Source organism: Eptesicus fuscus, chromosome 12 (assembly GCF_027574615.1).
Source record: "Eptesicus fuscus isolate TK198812 chromosome 12, DD_ASM_mEF_20220401, whole genome shotgun sequence".
Lineage (NCBI taxonomy): Eukaryota > Metazoa > Chordata > Mammalia > Chiroptera > Vespertilionidae > Eptesicus > Eptesicus fuscus.
The window spans coordinates 18,036,691-18,051,054 of record NC_072484.1 but is presented as its reverse complement, the minus strand read 5'-3'; the positions used below and the strand labels follow the sequence as shown (position 1 = coordinate 18,051,054).

The 14,364-nt window shown below is 37.6% G+C and overlaps 1 protein-coding gene across 1 annotated transcript; it reads left to right on the top strand.

Annotated features, from left to right (window-relative positions):
* The first annotated feature begins 2,652 nt into the window (after nt 1–2,652).
* On the top strand, nt 2,653–12,895 carry SNRPB2 (small nuclear ribonucleoprotein polypeptide B2). The gene is made up of 7 exons (XM_028144844.2): nt 2,653–2,723; nt 4,463–4,552; nt 4,943–5,115; nt 9,346–9,486; nt 10,274–10,324; nt 11,964–12,052; nt 12,525–12,895. The coding sequence occupies exons 2-7, from the start codon at nt 4,489–4,491 to the stop codon at nt 12,682–12,684; spliced, it is 678 nt and encodes a 225-aa protein (XP_028000645.1). The 5' UTR covers nt 2,653–2,723; nt 4,463–4,488; the 3' UTR covers nt 12,685–12,895.
* The last annotated feature ends 1,469 nt before the right edge of the window (nt 12,896–14,364 follow it).

Below are 14,364 nucleotides of genomic sequence, written 5' to 3'. Positions count from 1 at the left end.
AATCTTTGCACAGTCTTTCTCCAGATTGCTGAACCCCTCTTAATGCTGGGAGAAGAACCCCGGCATGAGCAATTGTAAATAACCCTACCATGAACATAGGGGTGCATATATGTTTTCTGATTAGAGTTTCAGGATTCTTAGGATATATGCCCAGAAGTGGAATCTCTGGGTTAAATGGCATTAATTTTTTTTTTTTTTTTTTTTTTTTTGAGGAACCTCCATTCTGTTTTCCACAGTGGCTGTATCAGTCTGCATTCATAGCAGCAGTACTAGGGTTTCCTTTTCTCCACATGCTTGCCAGCTCTTGTTGTTTGTTGATTTATTGATGGTAGCCATTCTGATAGGGATGAGGTGATACCTCATTGTAGTTTTAATTTGCATCTCTCTGATGATTAGTAACTTTGAGGATTTTTTCATGTGTCTATTGGCCATCTATATGTCCTCTTTGGAGAAGTGTCTATTTGGGTCCTTTGCACATTTTTTAACTGGATTGCTTATCTTCCTAGTGTTGAGGTGTATTTTGAGAAAGAACAGAGTTAGAGGTATCACAATATCGTATATCAAACTATACTACAAAACCATTGTAATAAAATAGTGGTATTGGTAGAAGAAAAGGCATATAGACCAATGGAAAGAAGAGAGGCCCCAGAAATCAACCAACACAAATATGTCCAATTAATATTTGACAAAGGAGGTAAGAGCATACAATGGAGTGAAGACAGTCTCTTTGATAAATGGTATTGGGAAAATTGGACAGGTACTATATTTTTTTCTTTCCAGGTAGAGTGTCTTTGCAAAGTCCCACCATTAAAAAAAATGAAACTAGACCACCAACTTCCACCATACACAGAATAATCTCAAAATGGATAAAAGATTTAAATGTAAATTGTGAAACCATAAAAATCCTAGAAGAGAACATAGGCAATAAAATCTCAGGCATGTCATGTAGCAGTATTTTCACCAATATATCACCTAGAGCAAGGGAAACAAAGGAAAAAATTAACAAATGGTACTACTTCAAACTAAAAAGCTTCTGCACAGCAAAAGAAACCATCAACAAAGAGAAAAGGGAATCTACTGTATGGGAAAATATCTGATAAGGATTTAATTTCCACCTTATCCTCTCTTAATAGTTATGTGCTCTTGGCTAGAATGACTTGTATAATGTAGTCAGATTATAGCTTATTTTCAGAAAAATAGGTTAGCCATCATCATTATTATCAAACATAATTAATTGGCCAGATGTCCATATTAATGTGCAGGGCAGCTTGTCCTTTGTTATTCAGAAAATTTTTAATTTAGTTTATATTTCTTTTAATGTATTAAGGGTACTCTCTCATAATTCCTTAACTGAGACAGAACTATTTATATTTCTTCTCAATTTTACATCATATTATAAAATAAGCTTTTCTGTGTTTGTTTAACATTATTTCCTACACTTATGTTCATCTTCATAAAACATCACATTTGTTTAGAGTTGTCTAATTTTTCCATGAAGCTTCATTTATTCATCCCTTCATTCAATACATATTTATCAGCCACATTTCTAGTTACTAAGGCTACCTGAGTGAACAAAGTAGACAAAAATCCCCACCCTCAAAAAACTTACATTATTTCAAAATGTTGCAACTTTAGGCGACCTTTTAAAATAACATCCCCTATCTTATAAGACCAATCTATTTGGTCCCTTCACGCATATGTCCAGCATTTACAAATAACATTTATGGGCCATTTCTTTTGTGTCTAGTCACTTTATATTGAGTGCATTTAATCCTCACAATAACTTTAGAAGGAACTTACTATTATGATCCCTGATTTACATATGAGGAAGTTGAGGCTTTTAAGGGAATAACAAGATTAGATTCCCCTGGGCTCATAACAAACATTTCAGATGATGCTTTACATATATTTGACGAATGGATGAGTGGGTATGTGGCCTTTTTGGAATTCCTCTTCAGCTTGGCCTAAACACCAACAACTTGTATTACCCTAGAACAATCTAGGCATTTTGTGGGGAGATGGGAAGGTGGGAAGGATGATAAAAAAAAATTTATGAGTTTTGAGTGAGTTTAGGCTGATGACCTTACAGGTGTTTGGTTATTAGTCAAGTGTGGTTGTCTCATAAGGTGAGAGAGCTGGACAGAGACACCAACTCCCTCCACTTTGGGGCCTCAAGCTGAGGTGTCCCTGGGATTCAAGTCCATCAGTAGTGTTGGAGAGTCCCAGGAACCGGAGGAGACTTGTGGGGGTACTGGCTGCCCTGAATGTGATGTTAAACCGGGGGCAGCCAGAGCCCAGAGAAGGGCGAATCTAGGGCGCCTGCCCTGGCAGTGGGCCTGGGCGGCTGCACCTGGAAAGTTGTATAGGATTTGGAAAGATGGACGGTACCTTTGCGTGGGTTAAAGCCGCGTAAAGTCGTGGTGGGGGAAATGAATCACTGAGTTCCCCTGTCCTCTCACTCTATGGCCCCAAGATTTGTTTTACCCACACGGTTCCCACGAGCTCCTTCCCCTTCCTTCCCGGCTCCCTCTACCCACTTTTTCTCCCCGCCCGCAGGGCGCGCATGCGCAGAGAGATTCCAGGTGCAGCCGCGGGGCATCGATCGATTCGGTGCTCGGCTTCTCCACTGATCTGCGCTCCATTGAGGCTCCTGGTACAGCTACTTCCGGTTTCTGGCTCCGTTTCCGGCTTTTGGTTGTTTCGGGACGCCGGGCCGGTCTCAGGTGAGTTTGAATGTGTTCTGTCCCGCTATTTCGGTCCTCCAGGCCGCGGATTGTCCCTCGGCCCAGCGCTCCCTTGTGGGAGCTGCGAGTGGACGGGTTGGCGCGGTGGGGCTGGATGCACCGGACCTGGGGTTCGCGGAAGGCTAGGCCAGCGGGCGGGGGAGGAATGGAGGCTGCCGCGCAGCTCCGGCGAGGCCTCGCATCTTAAGAGCGTCCTTTGGAGCCAAACGTGTTGGGTCCGGGACCACTTCCTTGGGCTTCGGTCCGGGGCCTTGGGCGAGTGTGCTTGTGTCGGGAGAGGGGGGAGGCCCCGCGTACGAAGTGAAGGATAATTATTGTCCCTTTGCTTGCGTGCACTTACAGCTCGCTCTGAGCTTTCGTGTAGCTTCCAGAGGCTCCTTTTCGGGTTGAGAGGCTTCCCCGGGTGCCCCCGCAGTCGTCCAGGCTACCATCAAACCTACCCTGAGCCTCCCCTCTGATCTCTCCGTCTTCAGTTTGACCTCCTGATCATTTCCCTCCCCTATTGGCGACCTCAGCCGTCCAGGTTTCAGATGAGGGGTGCGGCAAGTCTCTGAGAAGCCTTCCTTTTAACGTATTGCCCGCACAAGTACAGTCCCTACCTATCCTTAGGCCCTTTGCTTGCCAGTCGTCCTGTGCTGTTCACATACAGTGGGTGAAGTTATGTATTTGCAAAGTTAAAGAATATGTGGGACAGCCTAGGAAGTAAAGCAAGGTCAGAAATTGCAACTCAAAACAATGTGAAAAATGAAATATTGAGGTGAGTGTGAAAGAAGAGTGCAGAGACAAGGGCAGATTTCCAGGCCTGCTGCTTATTAGCTGCGTGACCTTAGGCAAGTCCCTTAATTAACCTTTAATAACAACTGCTTTAAGCGCTTACTGCCCAGGCAAGAGCTGTGCTGGGACTTTCTCTCATTTAGTCTTCTGAATTCTACCGGCTAAACGCTGTTAACCACCATCCCCATTTTACAGATGTGGACCGGGGAGATTAAGGAACTTGCCCCAGTCAAGCAACTAGTAAGAAGCACAGACTGGGTTTGAATTCAGATCTGGCAGATACTAGAATCTGAGCTCGTAAGCATCTTGCAGTACTGCTCTCTCACAGCTCCATTCCTTTAATTGACTCGAGATAACGGTGGAGTTAGGACAGTAAGTGGTGATGTGTATAAATTAGTAACAGAAATGGAAGTGTACACATGAAGTAGTTCTTGGCAAACTTCATTAATGTTCTAAATGATTTTTCCTGGCTGTACATTTGCTAGTTTCTTTTTCATTTTTCTTCAAATCTCAGGTTTTAAATAATTTAAAAAGACAAGTTGTTTTATTGGGCAGATGGAAAAACATTATCACTTGGTTATAAGTGGAAGATAAGTATAAAAATAAATTTATTGAATAAAGTAATGTTAAAAAACGTACTAGGTACTAGTGCTCCATCAAGCATTATTCTCCTTTTGTTTAAAAAAAAGAGAGCTAGTAAGAGTTGGAGAGCTTTAAAGACTATACTGCCAAGCTGATATTTTCTGGCATTAGGGAATGAAAGAGAACTGAAAAGGTAGTAACACTTGTGTTGTGTCCTCTATACTGCCAAGCTGATATTTTCTGGCCTTAGGGAATGAAAGAGAACTGAAAAGTTAGTAACACTTGTGTTGTGTCCTAATGTCACACCAAGAGTATGAGTTAAGTCTTCCCTGTTTATAACAGAATATTTACTGTCTCTTCAGGCTGTTTGGACGGTTTAACCCAAAAGATGGATATCAGACCAAACCATACAATTTATATCAACAATATGAATGACAAAATTAAAAAAGAAGGTGAGTGTGCTTTAAAAAGATTTGTTTATAGCCAAAATGTGCTTAATTACTACTGTCTTAAAAATTGTACTGCTTCAAAACTTCTCATTTCGTTATCTTTCTCAGTGCCCGAAGTTTTGGTTTATCACTATTTGGGTAAGAATTTTTAAGTCTTAAAAATAAAAATAGGTAAGGGCTGAAACATGTGTTGAATCTGTTTTCACTCATAGATAAAATGATTTTAAATAACTTTTTAAATCAGAGAGCTAAATAGTTTGATGTTATTAAAATGTATAACTGTATAAATGAATACATGAATAGTCAGGAAGCTCTTAATTCAGTGTCGTTTTATGAAGAACTTTGTCATTGTTTCATTCACAAATAAGTTGTTTCCCCTCTAATTTTACACAGAATTGAAGAGATCCCTGTATGCCCTGTTTTCTCAGTTTGGCCATGTTGTAGATATTGTAGCTTTAAAGACCATGAAAATGAGGGGGCAAGCCTTTGTTATATTTAAAGAATTGGGCTCATCCACAAATGCCTTGAGACAGTTACAAGGATTTCCATTTTATGGTAAACCAATGGTAAGTTGATTTCAGTATTTTGGCTTTAATCTCTACTTATGGTATAGTAGATATGTAAATATACACTTGAAACTATAGCTGTTGCTTTTTACTTTTAACTGTGTTAGAGGGAGTGTGGGTTTGTTTTATTTTTCTTTATAGAAACAGTGTTAGAGTTTATAATTACTTCTTAATTTATGAGAGTTCATATGGACAAAAACAAAATAGCTTGAGATGCAGAATATTTTTTAAAATAATGGCAGTATAGGCTACATTTTTATTTCAAAATAATTAGAAATTAATAGTAAATTAGAAGATTAAAAGGAAACCTCTATTTATAAACTTACAAAAACCATGGGTCAAAGAGGAAATCTAATCTGTTAGATTTAGAAAGTTTCAAAAAACGCCATAGTAAAATACTACATATCAAAAGCTATGCAGTCTAGATAAAGCAATAATCTAAGGAAAATTCAGACTTAGATTAATAGGTTTTATTCATAAATGAAAGTGAAATAATTATGCATGGAAAATTTTGAGCTCAGCAGTGACATAGGAGATTCATATAGCTGCTGGATAAAGATTGGATTGTAGGAAGGCCAGAAGGAAAGTAGTGAATTCAATTAGGAGACCCTTGGTGTAAGTCAGAGATGATATAGGATTGGATCAGGATGGAGACAGAGTGTAAAGCAAGGGGTTCTACTTGTGTGAGTGAATACACAGTACCTGGATTCCAAAGTGATTTTCTTCTGGAACTGAACTGTGATGGGAAGGCCCAACATTTAAAGGACCCTGGTCCTCATTCCGGTTCTGCCATTAACTAGTTTTGTGCCTGTTTTCAGTTTCACCTCCAGTAAAATGTAAGCATTTGGATACTTGTTGGTTTAATTCAGAGTTCAGCAAAAAAAAGTCTATAAATACCAGATAATAAATATTTTAGGTTTTGTGGGCCACATACGGTTTCTGTTGCATATTTTGTGTGTGTGTGGTGGGGGGGGGAGATGGATATCAGCCCTTTAAAATTGTAATAAAATAAAAAGTCTTAAAGTCCTTTATTTATAGGCCATACAAAAACAGGCCAAGGACTGGAGTAGACCTGCAGTCTGTAGTGCAGACCACTGACTTAATCTCTTTTATTTTATTTTACCATCTGGCACAGAAAGTTTAGTTGCTTATCTAGGTTATACTTAATATAACCTGTGACAGCACAGGACTTGAAAGCTAATCTCCTGACCCTCGGTATTGGGATTATTCTTTTCCTGAACTAGAAGTCAGCATATTAGCAATAAAGGGTCAGGTAGTAGATACTTTTTTAGGCTTTATAAGCCAGCTGATCTCTGTTGCAACTACTTACCTATCTTTATAGCAGGAAAAGTAGCCCTAGGTGGATGCAAATGAATGGGTGTGAGCTTGTTCCCTGAAGACCTAATTTACAAAATCAGGCAGTGTTGGCTGTGCTCAGTAGTTTGTGGATCTATACCACACTGATTAATTGAAGAATGAGACTTTTGTCTGTTACTAGAGCACATTTTCTTCTCATCCTCTATCCAACTTTCCTTTTCCCATCACTTCCCACCTGGTTGGGCACAGTTTGTGTGGAAAGGCCCATCTGTGAAAACTGTGATTGTGTCTACATATCCTAAGTTTTCAGTAAATTGGCACTTTCTGAAACTAGCTTATCTAGTAGTATGAAGGACTAGCTTAATTGAGATCTCAGTTGGCAGGAGCATAGACTGGGTTTTAGCTTAGATCTAAAGTTACATTGATATGAAGGGGCAATTTTTCCTACCGGGGAGTTTGGGGCTGCTTTGCTGAGGAGATGACAAGTTTGCATGTTCCTATTACTCAGATCCCGGAAAGCTGGAAATTATTTGCTCTAGTTGGTACTACTTCACCTTGTCAACTAATTAGTTTAAAATCAATGGGAGAAGTCCATAGACTGATCTTATATAAAAGGTATTTTAGGATTTCCAATCTCTGCCTTCAAGAAGGTAGCACATAGCTGCTGAATTTGCAGCATCCTGGGAGAGGAAGAAGAACATTCTTCAAGCCATCTTGTTTGTACTTATTGAGGTGGTTATAGTTGCTCTAAGTTTTAACTCCAACATACCAATCAGAAAGTGAGCAAAATTTGCTATAACTTAGAACTCAGAGGAAAATTATTCTCTGTGATTCAAGGACATTTGATCATTTAATGCCAAAAATACCTCAATAAAGTAGATTCACCCTAAAGGGCTTCTGTGGTGAAACCTTTGGTTTAAACGTAAATCTTGCCTCTTCTCGAAGCTGCGGGTGGGCTTTTACCCATTATCCATATTTAGTTTCGACCAGGGTTTTTCAACACTGGCACTTTGACATTTTGAACTGAATAATTTTGTTGTTGTGGAGGTCTGTCTTGTTCATTGTAGAGTGTTTGACAGCATCCCTGACCTCAGCCCACTACATGCCAGTTTCATGACAACCAGCAGTGTCTCCAGTTAACATTGCCAGCTATCTCCTGGTGGGCAAAATCACCTCTGGCTGAAAACTACTGTTTTAGACCAGCCAGCTAAAAATGATGGCTGAGATCAGAGATTGTCACAGGTGATTGCCAAAAGGACAGACACCAGAGATCTGCTCAGGTCAGGGAGAAGGTAGAAGACCCAGGGAAGGGGATTGGGAGGGAACCCTTGAAATTAAGTTGTCAGAGTTAATCTAAGCTCTCAGCCTACCTTTGGTCAAATGAAGATGCCTGAGACTAGCAGCATTGCTTGCAGGGATAAGTACACTTAGAGCTACTCTAGCACAGCAGTCCAGACCAGCCAGAGAATGCCTAGTGGTAGGCCTGGTCCCCTCCTGTTTCCCCAGTACATTCATCTCTAGATGAAGTGAACGAAAAGAAAAAGAATTGCTCTTGGTTTTGACAGATTTGTTGTTTTCAAACCCACACTGCTTTAAAATGTCACTTGTTCCTTGCATACTGATAGTGAATTCTTGTTGTATAAGACAGTTTTGAACAGTAATTTGTTATATATCTTGTTTTTTTTTTGTTTTAATTTTTTTAAATCTTCACCTGAGGATATATTTTTATTGATTTTAGAGAGAGAGAAATGAAGAAAGGGAGGGAGGGAGGGAGGGAGGGAGGGACAAACATCAATTGGTTACCTCCCTTATGCACCCCAACCATGGATTGAACCCAAAACCCAGGTATGTGCCCAGACGTGGAATGAAACCATAACCTTTTGGTGTAGGAGGATGCTCCAACCAACTGAGCCACCCATCCAGGGCTCTTGAGTGTTTTGATTGTTGTGCTTTGATATGCTCAGAGATAGAGTTTCAGCTCTTATGGCTCCAGGGAAGAAATGTTTCCTTGAAGCTGTGGTTGCGGTTTTGTACACTGTAGTTAGCAGTTTAACTCGTAGCAAACGTTTCGGGATAGTTAATTTTATTGACTTCAGCTCTGTGATAATGCTTTAGGCCAGGGCCTAAAAACTACTCAAAGTGTGGCACCCATGCCAGTAGTATCACCCACACCTACTGCATTGGAATCTGCACTTTTACAAACTCTTCCGGTAATTGGAATGCACATTCTAGTTTATGAAATGCTGTCCTAGACCGATGTTTTTCAACGCTGGCCTGTTGTCTTACTTGTGCATACTGTTCCTGCTGGCTGTGGCCTAGTAAGAATGAGCCAGTGGCCTGGTTGCACAAGTTGTGATGCCACCCTTTGGTTCCCTTTCAAAGCATTTTAAGTTCAAGTTGATACCACTATTATTTTATTTAAGAATAATAGAGCAAATTGAGAAGAAATTCATTCCCAATTTTTGATGCTTTAACTTTGGAAGTAACAAATTCCAAATGACACATTTCACAGCTAACTGACACATATCACAGCAAACTGACACACATTGACCCTTCTACTGAGAGTCCCTGCTAAGGGATAGGCAACTTTCTCTATTCTAATGCAGTTTTCTCTATTCTTTTATTAAATGGAGAGAGGCAGTGGTACAGCTGTTTCACAGTCATGTTTTTCTCATAGGAAAATCTATGGTTTTTCTTCTAATAAGCACAGTTGAATCTAACTTTGTATAAGTTGTGAATCATAGGCCACAACTTATTTTTATTTGGCACTCAGTACATTTGACAGATTTCCTTATGGATGGGCTTAAAGTTATCTTGTAGTGTATTTGGATAATGAAATTTGAAATGTTAATGACTATTGTAAACAATCTTGAGCATAATGAAAAGTAACTTGTTTTCAAATAATTAAAACAGCGAATCCAGTATGCAAAAACAGATTCAGATATAATATCTAAAATGCGTGGCACGTTTGCTGACAAAGAAAAGAAAAAAGAAAAGAAGAAAGCCAAAACTGTGGAACAGACAGCGCTGACTGCTAATAAGAAGCCTGGTCTGGTAAGATGGACAAAAGTTCTTTATTTCCTGGTGTTAAATTTTGATAGGGATGTCTTTGAGGTGCGTGCATGCACATGTGTGTATATGTGTTTAAAAGGTGGATTTTTAAGAAGCTGGACTGGTTGAGTTCTAAAGTTCCAATATTAATGTTTAGATAAATTAAAAGATAACATTTACATGTGCAGATTTATGTTTGACAGTTTTATTTGAATTTGTACGACAGTTCATCATTCACAGAATATATTAATATCTATTGACTTATTTCTCAAGTTCCGCTGCCTAAAAATGGTAGATATTATCTTTAATCATGAGTACTCCACTCAAACCTGCTTTCTTTGAACAATTCAGGAATTCAAATTTTAATTTAAAATAGTAGATAAAAGTAAAATTATCATCCAAAAGTAATTATTTTTAGATTAAAAGTGATTAGAAATTAGTTTCACAAAGTATAATGCTTGACTTTTGTCTAATTTTTTTTAAAAAAAGCTAAGAAAAACTATTCCCTTGTTTTTTCTCTTGTATATTTCTTCATAACTTTAAGGCATAGAAATTAAATTTTATGACATAGTATTTAAAATTTAGGGTTAGAACTTTCAAAAGTACTTGACAAGCCAAATACATGAATGTTTGAGTCAGAGCTAAGATGTAAATTCTTAAAGTAAAATTAAGTGGCATAAGAAATCTGTTTAAATTAATATTATTTTTATGTAGTGATTACAAATATAAACACATGCTGCTTTTTTTAGAGGGATTGAAATTTTTAACTGTTTCTCTTTCTTTTGTTTAGGGAGCACCAAATTCAGTTAACACCCAAGGAAATGCAACGCCAAATCCTCAGGTAGTGCTTTAAAATAAAACTTTATATAAAGCAATAGCAACAACATAAAACAACCTGCATGTCTCCAAAAATTAAAAATAATTCCATCTGTAAGATATAACATTAAATTAATAGCCCTTCAATGTAGAAACTCACTCGCTTAATCTCCTTTAGGAGGAAGAAAACCAAGATGACTTTACTAGTATTCCTCACTTTGGCTAATGAATCAGTGAGGGAATCAAAATGACAGATTTTGAACTGTGAGGGCCAGGAGCAAACATTCCGTAGCCAAGGGCTGTACAGACACATGGCTTGAGGAAACTGGCCAGGTGATGGGCTCGTTTCTATTCTAGGTGGCTGAATTGCTAAACCGGCTTTTCTCACAGACTTACACAAAGTTGTTTCCTTTTTACCCTGGCTCTTTCTTCCTCGGCACAAATATATTTAAGTCTCCTTATATAGATATCTTACAAACTCTTCCAGGTCTCCTTGCTAAAGGCCTCAGAGAGGAAGCCTCCAATATGTACTCATGGTTTCCTTCTTGTCTCCTAGGTTGCTTGGGTCTGACAAAATTCTTTTTTAAAAAGTTATATTTAGTTTTTATTGTTGACATTATTACAGATGCCCCCCATTTTCCACCCTTATTCCCTCTGTCCCCAGATCCCGCCCTCCCATCCCTTTGGCCCTCACCACATTGTTGTCTGTGTCCATGGCTGTGTGTATATGTTCTTCGGCTATTCTCTTCACCTTCTTTCATCCCATTCACTCCACCCACCTCCCCTCTGACAGCTCTCAGTCTCTACCATGTATCTTTAATTTAGAGAATTCCTTATATCACTGAGGTTTTGCTGCTTTGATTTTAAGTTATTTGCATTTTCTTGTATTGTCTACTTTCCTTCTTTGAACTCTTATAACAATTATAGTCTAGTTTACAAATGCCAGCACTGAATTCTCTAAGCCTTAAATTGTTCACTTAAGTTATTCTTTCCAGATTATCTTTTTCCCCCCATAAAATTAGCCTGAGAGGAAAGCTTTTTCTTATATATAGGATGATCTCCCTATAGATCCTTATTTACCTGAGGATGAGGTATCAAATAGTTTAATATCTAATAACAGGGCTTGTTTCTATGTACTTGTGGATAACTAGACAACATGTATATCTCATTTACTTGCAAAAAACATTAGAAATCACCAAATAGTGGTTCTCAATTTTCTTAAATGCTGGGAGGTAGTAAGCAGTAATGCAGAGAATTGAATATCACTGTTCTTTCTTGGGTAACAAGCTGAAGGAGGATTATATTGCCACCTTCTCTAGTTTTGTTAGCATCTGTCAGTTATGTAACCCAGATGACAAAATCCTCCGTTTTGACAAAATTTAAATACTGGTTTAAATATTTTTAAATACTTAAAACTAATAAGATTTATGATTTGCCAAATTTGTGTTAAGTGATTTGAATGTCTGCTTAGTTACTGTTAGGTTTATATTTATTCCTCTGGTCTTGGTTTTCAGCTATAGTGTTTGATGTATGCAGTATGGTTTCATAATCCCTAATAAACTATACAGTGTAGCTCTCTTGAGTTTATATTTTATGTAAGAGCCAAATGGTTTACAATATTTTTCATACTTATAAGCTAACTTTGCCTTTTTTCTTTTTAATAGGTCCCTGATTACCCTCCTAACTATATTTTATTCCTTAATAATTTACCAGAAGAGACTAATGAGATGATGTTATCCATGCTGTTTAATCAGTAAGTTTTATTATTAAAAAGTCTGTGTTCCAAGAGCCTTCTGATAGGACAAATAGCACTTTCATGGGTTGAATCCATTTGTGTACCATACAGCAGTAATTTCTTACAAGTTCGTTGATTTGGTTTGGGATTAACCATGAATTAAAGTTAGTTTGCAAATTTAGCAAATAAAGACATGAATTGCCACTGATGTTTGAATTACGAATTCTAATTGATGAGTAAAACGGAAAACAAAGCTTTGATATAGTGACAAGAATATAATTAGCTTATATTATTCCTGCAATTCTTCTGTTGTTAATTATATTTTAAATATAATATTATTAATTATCTTTATTCTACTCAGGATTTTTGGTAGGAAATAGTACTTTTCAGGAAGTTGCTTAAGTTTAAACACAGAATAAACATTTATGTATGTATTTACATATATATAAATACAGTAATTTACATATACATAAATTGTTTTTCTTCATAGGTTCCCTGGTTTCAAAGAAGTACGTTTGGTACCTGGGAGGCATGACATTGCATTTGTTGAATTTGAAAATGATGGACAGGCTGGAGCTGCCAGGGATGCTTTACAAGGATTTAAGATCACACCATCTCATGCCATGAAGATCACCTATGCCAAGAAATAACATTTGGGAGAGTTGTCTTTAAAGGACTTGGTGTTATTTATAGTGTTTGTTTTCATAACAATTGGTCAGGCCATTTTAATAGTTGGGGCTGGAGGAAATGCAAGTAAAATTTTTGTGTAGGTTTCTAAAAATTACTTACTAGTGAACCATGAAATGTGAAGGCCTTAATTTTGTACAATAAAGTTTTATACATAATACTTCATTTATTTGCCCACTGTCCTATTGTCAAATACTTGTGCTAAGTCTAGTGCACATGTTAAGGTAAATAAAACTGCAAGGGGATGTTTTTCTGGTTATTTTGGCGCAGCTAATGAGAAACAGTAAACCGTTTTAGTAAAAGCAAAGGAGAATTAGATCAAGTCCTTGATTAGATTTTCTGTAATGTTATTTTGTATTCGTATGAACTGGGCAGGAGCTAAATTTGATCTTCATATTCTTCAAATAAATGAGCATAGTATTTTGCTAGTAGTAGGCATTTCACAAATCTTTTTGTTCAAACAGTGTTGAATAAAGGCCATTTAGGAGTAACTACTTACTGTTTTCTGGGAAGACAGACAGCAAAAAAAATGCTGTCTGTAAACTACATTTTGGACTCTTACCCTCTTGAGGCAGGAAGACTGTTCCTAAGGAACACCTGTGTGGTTAATGTTGAAGCTCTATTGAAAGACCTCAAGGTAAACATTTTGCAATCTACAATCTTTTTGAGAAAAATAAGCTGATTTACAAAAGGTTGCCAATCCTAATCTTGCTATGTTTTTGTAAGTCTTAAATACCAATGTTCAAATCTTTCAACGCTTATGTTCTTTAGATTTAATTTATATCTAAGGCCATTGATAAGGCCCCTGCTTGTAAAACCATGGGTATCTAAAGAAGTGGACAGTTTTTTCATGGATAGTACATACTAAAGTGACTTTTTAAAAAAATGTATTTTTAATCCTCGCATGAGGAGGGGCGAGGGGGGAAAGAAAGAGAAACATCTATATGAGAGAGAAACAGATCGCTTACCTCCTGTACACCCCAACCAGGGATCAAACCCACAACCTAGGTATGTGCTCTGACTGGGAACTGACTCTCCAACCAACTGAGCCACACCAGCCAGGGCTAAAGTGATATTATTCATCATTTTTTCATATTCCTGTTTTAATATTTCCTTGAACAAAACTTCTCCTTACCACGTGGAATTTTTATTGTATATATATGGACAGACATTTAGATTTATGTAGATTACCATATCACTCTTGTCCATGTATATGGAGTAAAAGGAAAATAATTTGTTTTTCTAAAACTGCCACATTCAAAGTCTGACTCATGAATAGCATCTTTAACCTAGTTGTCAAGTTTATGTACTTTTATAAAATTTTACAGTGAATTACTAGAAAAAGGACCATGCTCTTCAATGTTACAGCAATGCTAGTTGCTAATTACATTTTCTAACTGCTTACGCTCAGTAGATGTTCTTAACTTGTCTCAGAACAGAAAACATTTCACAGACTGGCCCTCCTTGAGTGGCTGGATGAGGAGGTAGAAAGGTGTGATGTGAGGAAGAGTCGGGGGGGAATTGGAGAAGAGGTTTTTGTAGGCCTTTTAAGGGTTTGTTTATACTCTGTGAAATGGGAGAACTATTGAATGATTTTTTAAATTGAGTTATTTACATACAATAAAATTCACCCATTTTAGTGT

What these genes read in the sequence shown, in the direction of transcription:
- SNRPB2 (XM_028144844.2), top strand. Translation starts at nt 4,489, where the DNA reads ATGGATATCAGACCAAACCATACAATTTATATCAACAATATGAATGAC. An exon ending in TGACAAAATTAAAAAAGAAG is followed by an intron (nt 4,553 to 4,942) that starts GTGAGTGTGCTT and finishes AATTTTACACAG; the next exon opens with AATTGAAGAGATCCCTGTAT. An exon ending in TTATCCATGCTGTTTAATCA is followed by an intron (nt 12,053 to 12,524) that starts GTAAGTTTTATT and finishes TTTTCTTCATAG; the next exon opens with GTTCCCTGGTTTCAAAGAAG.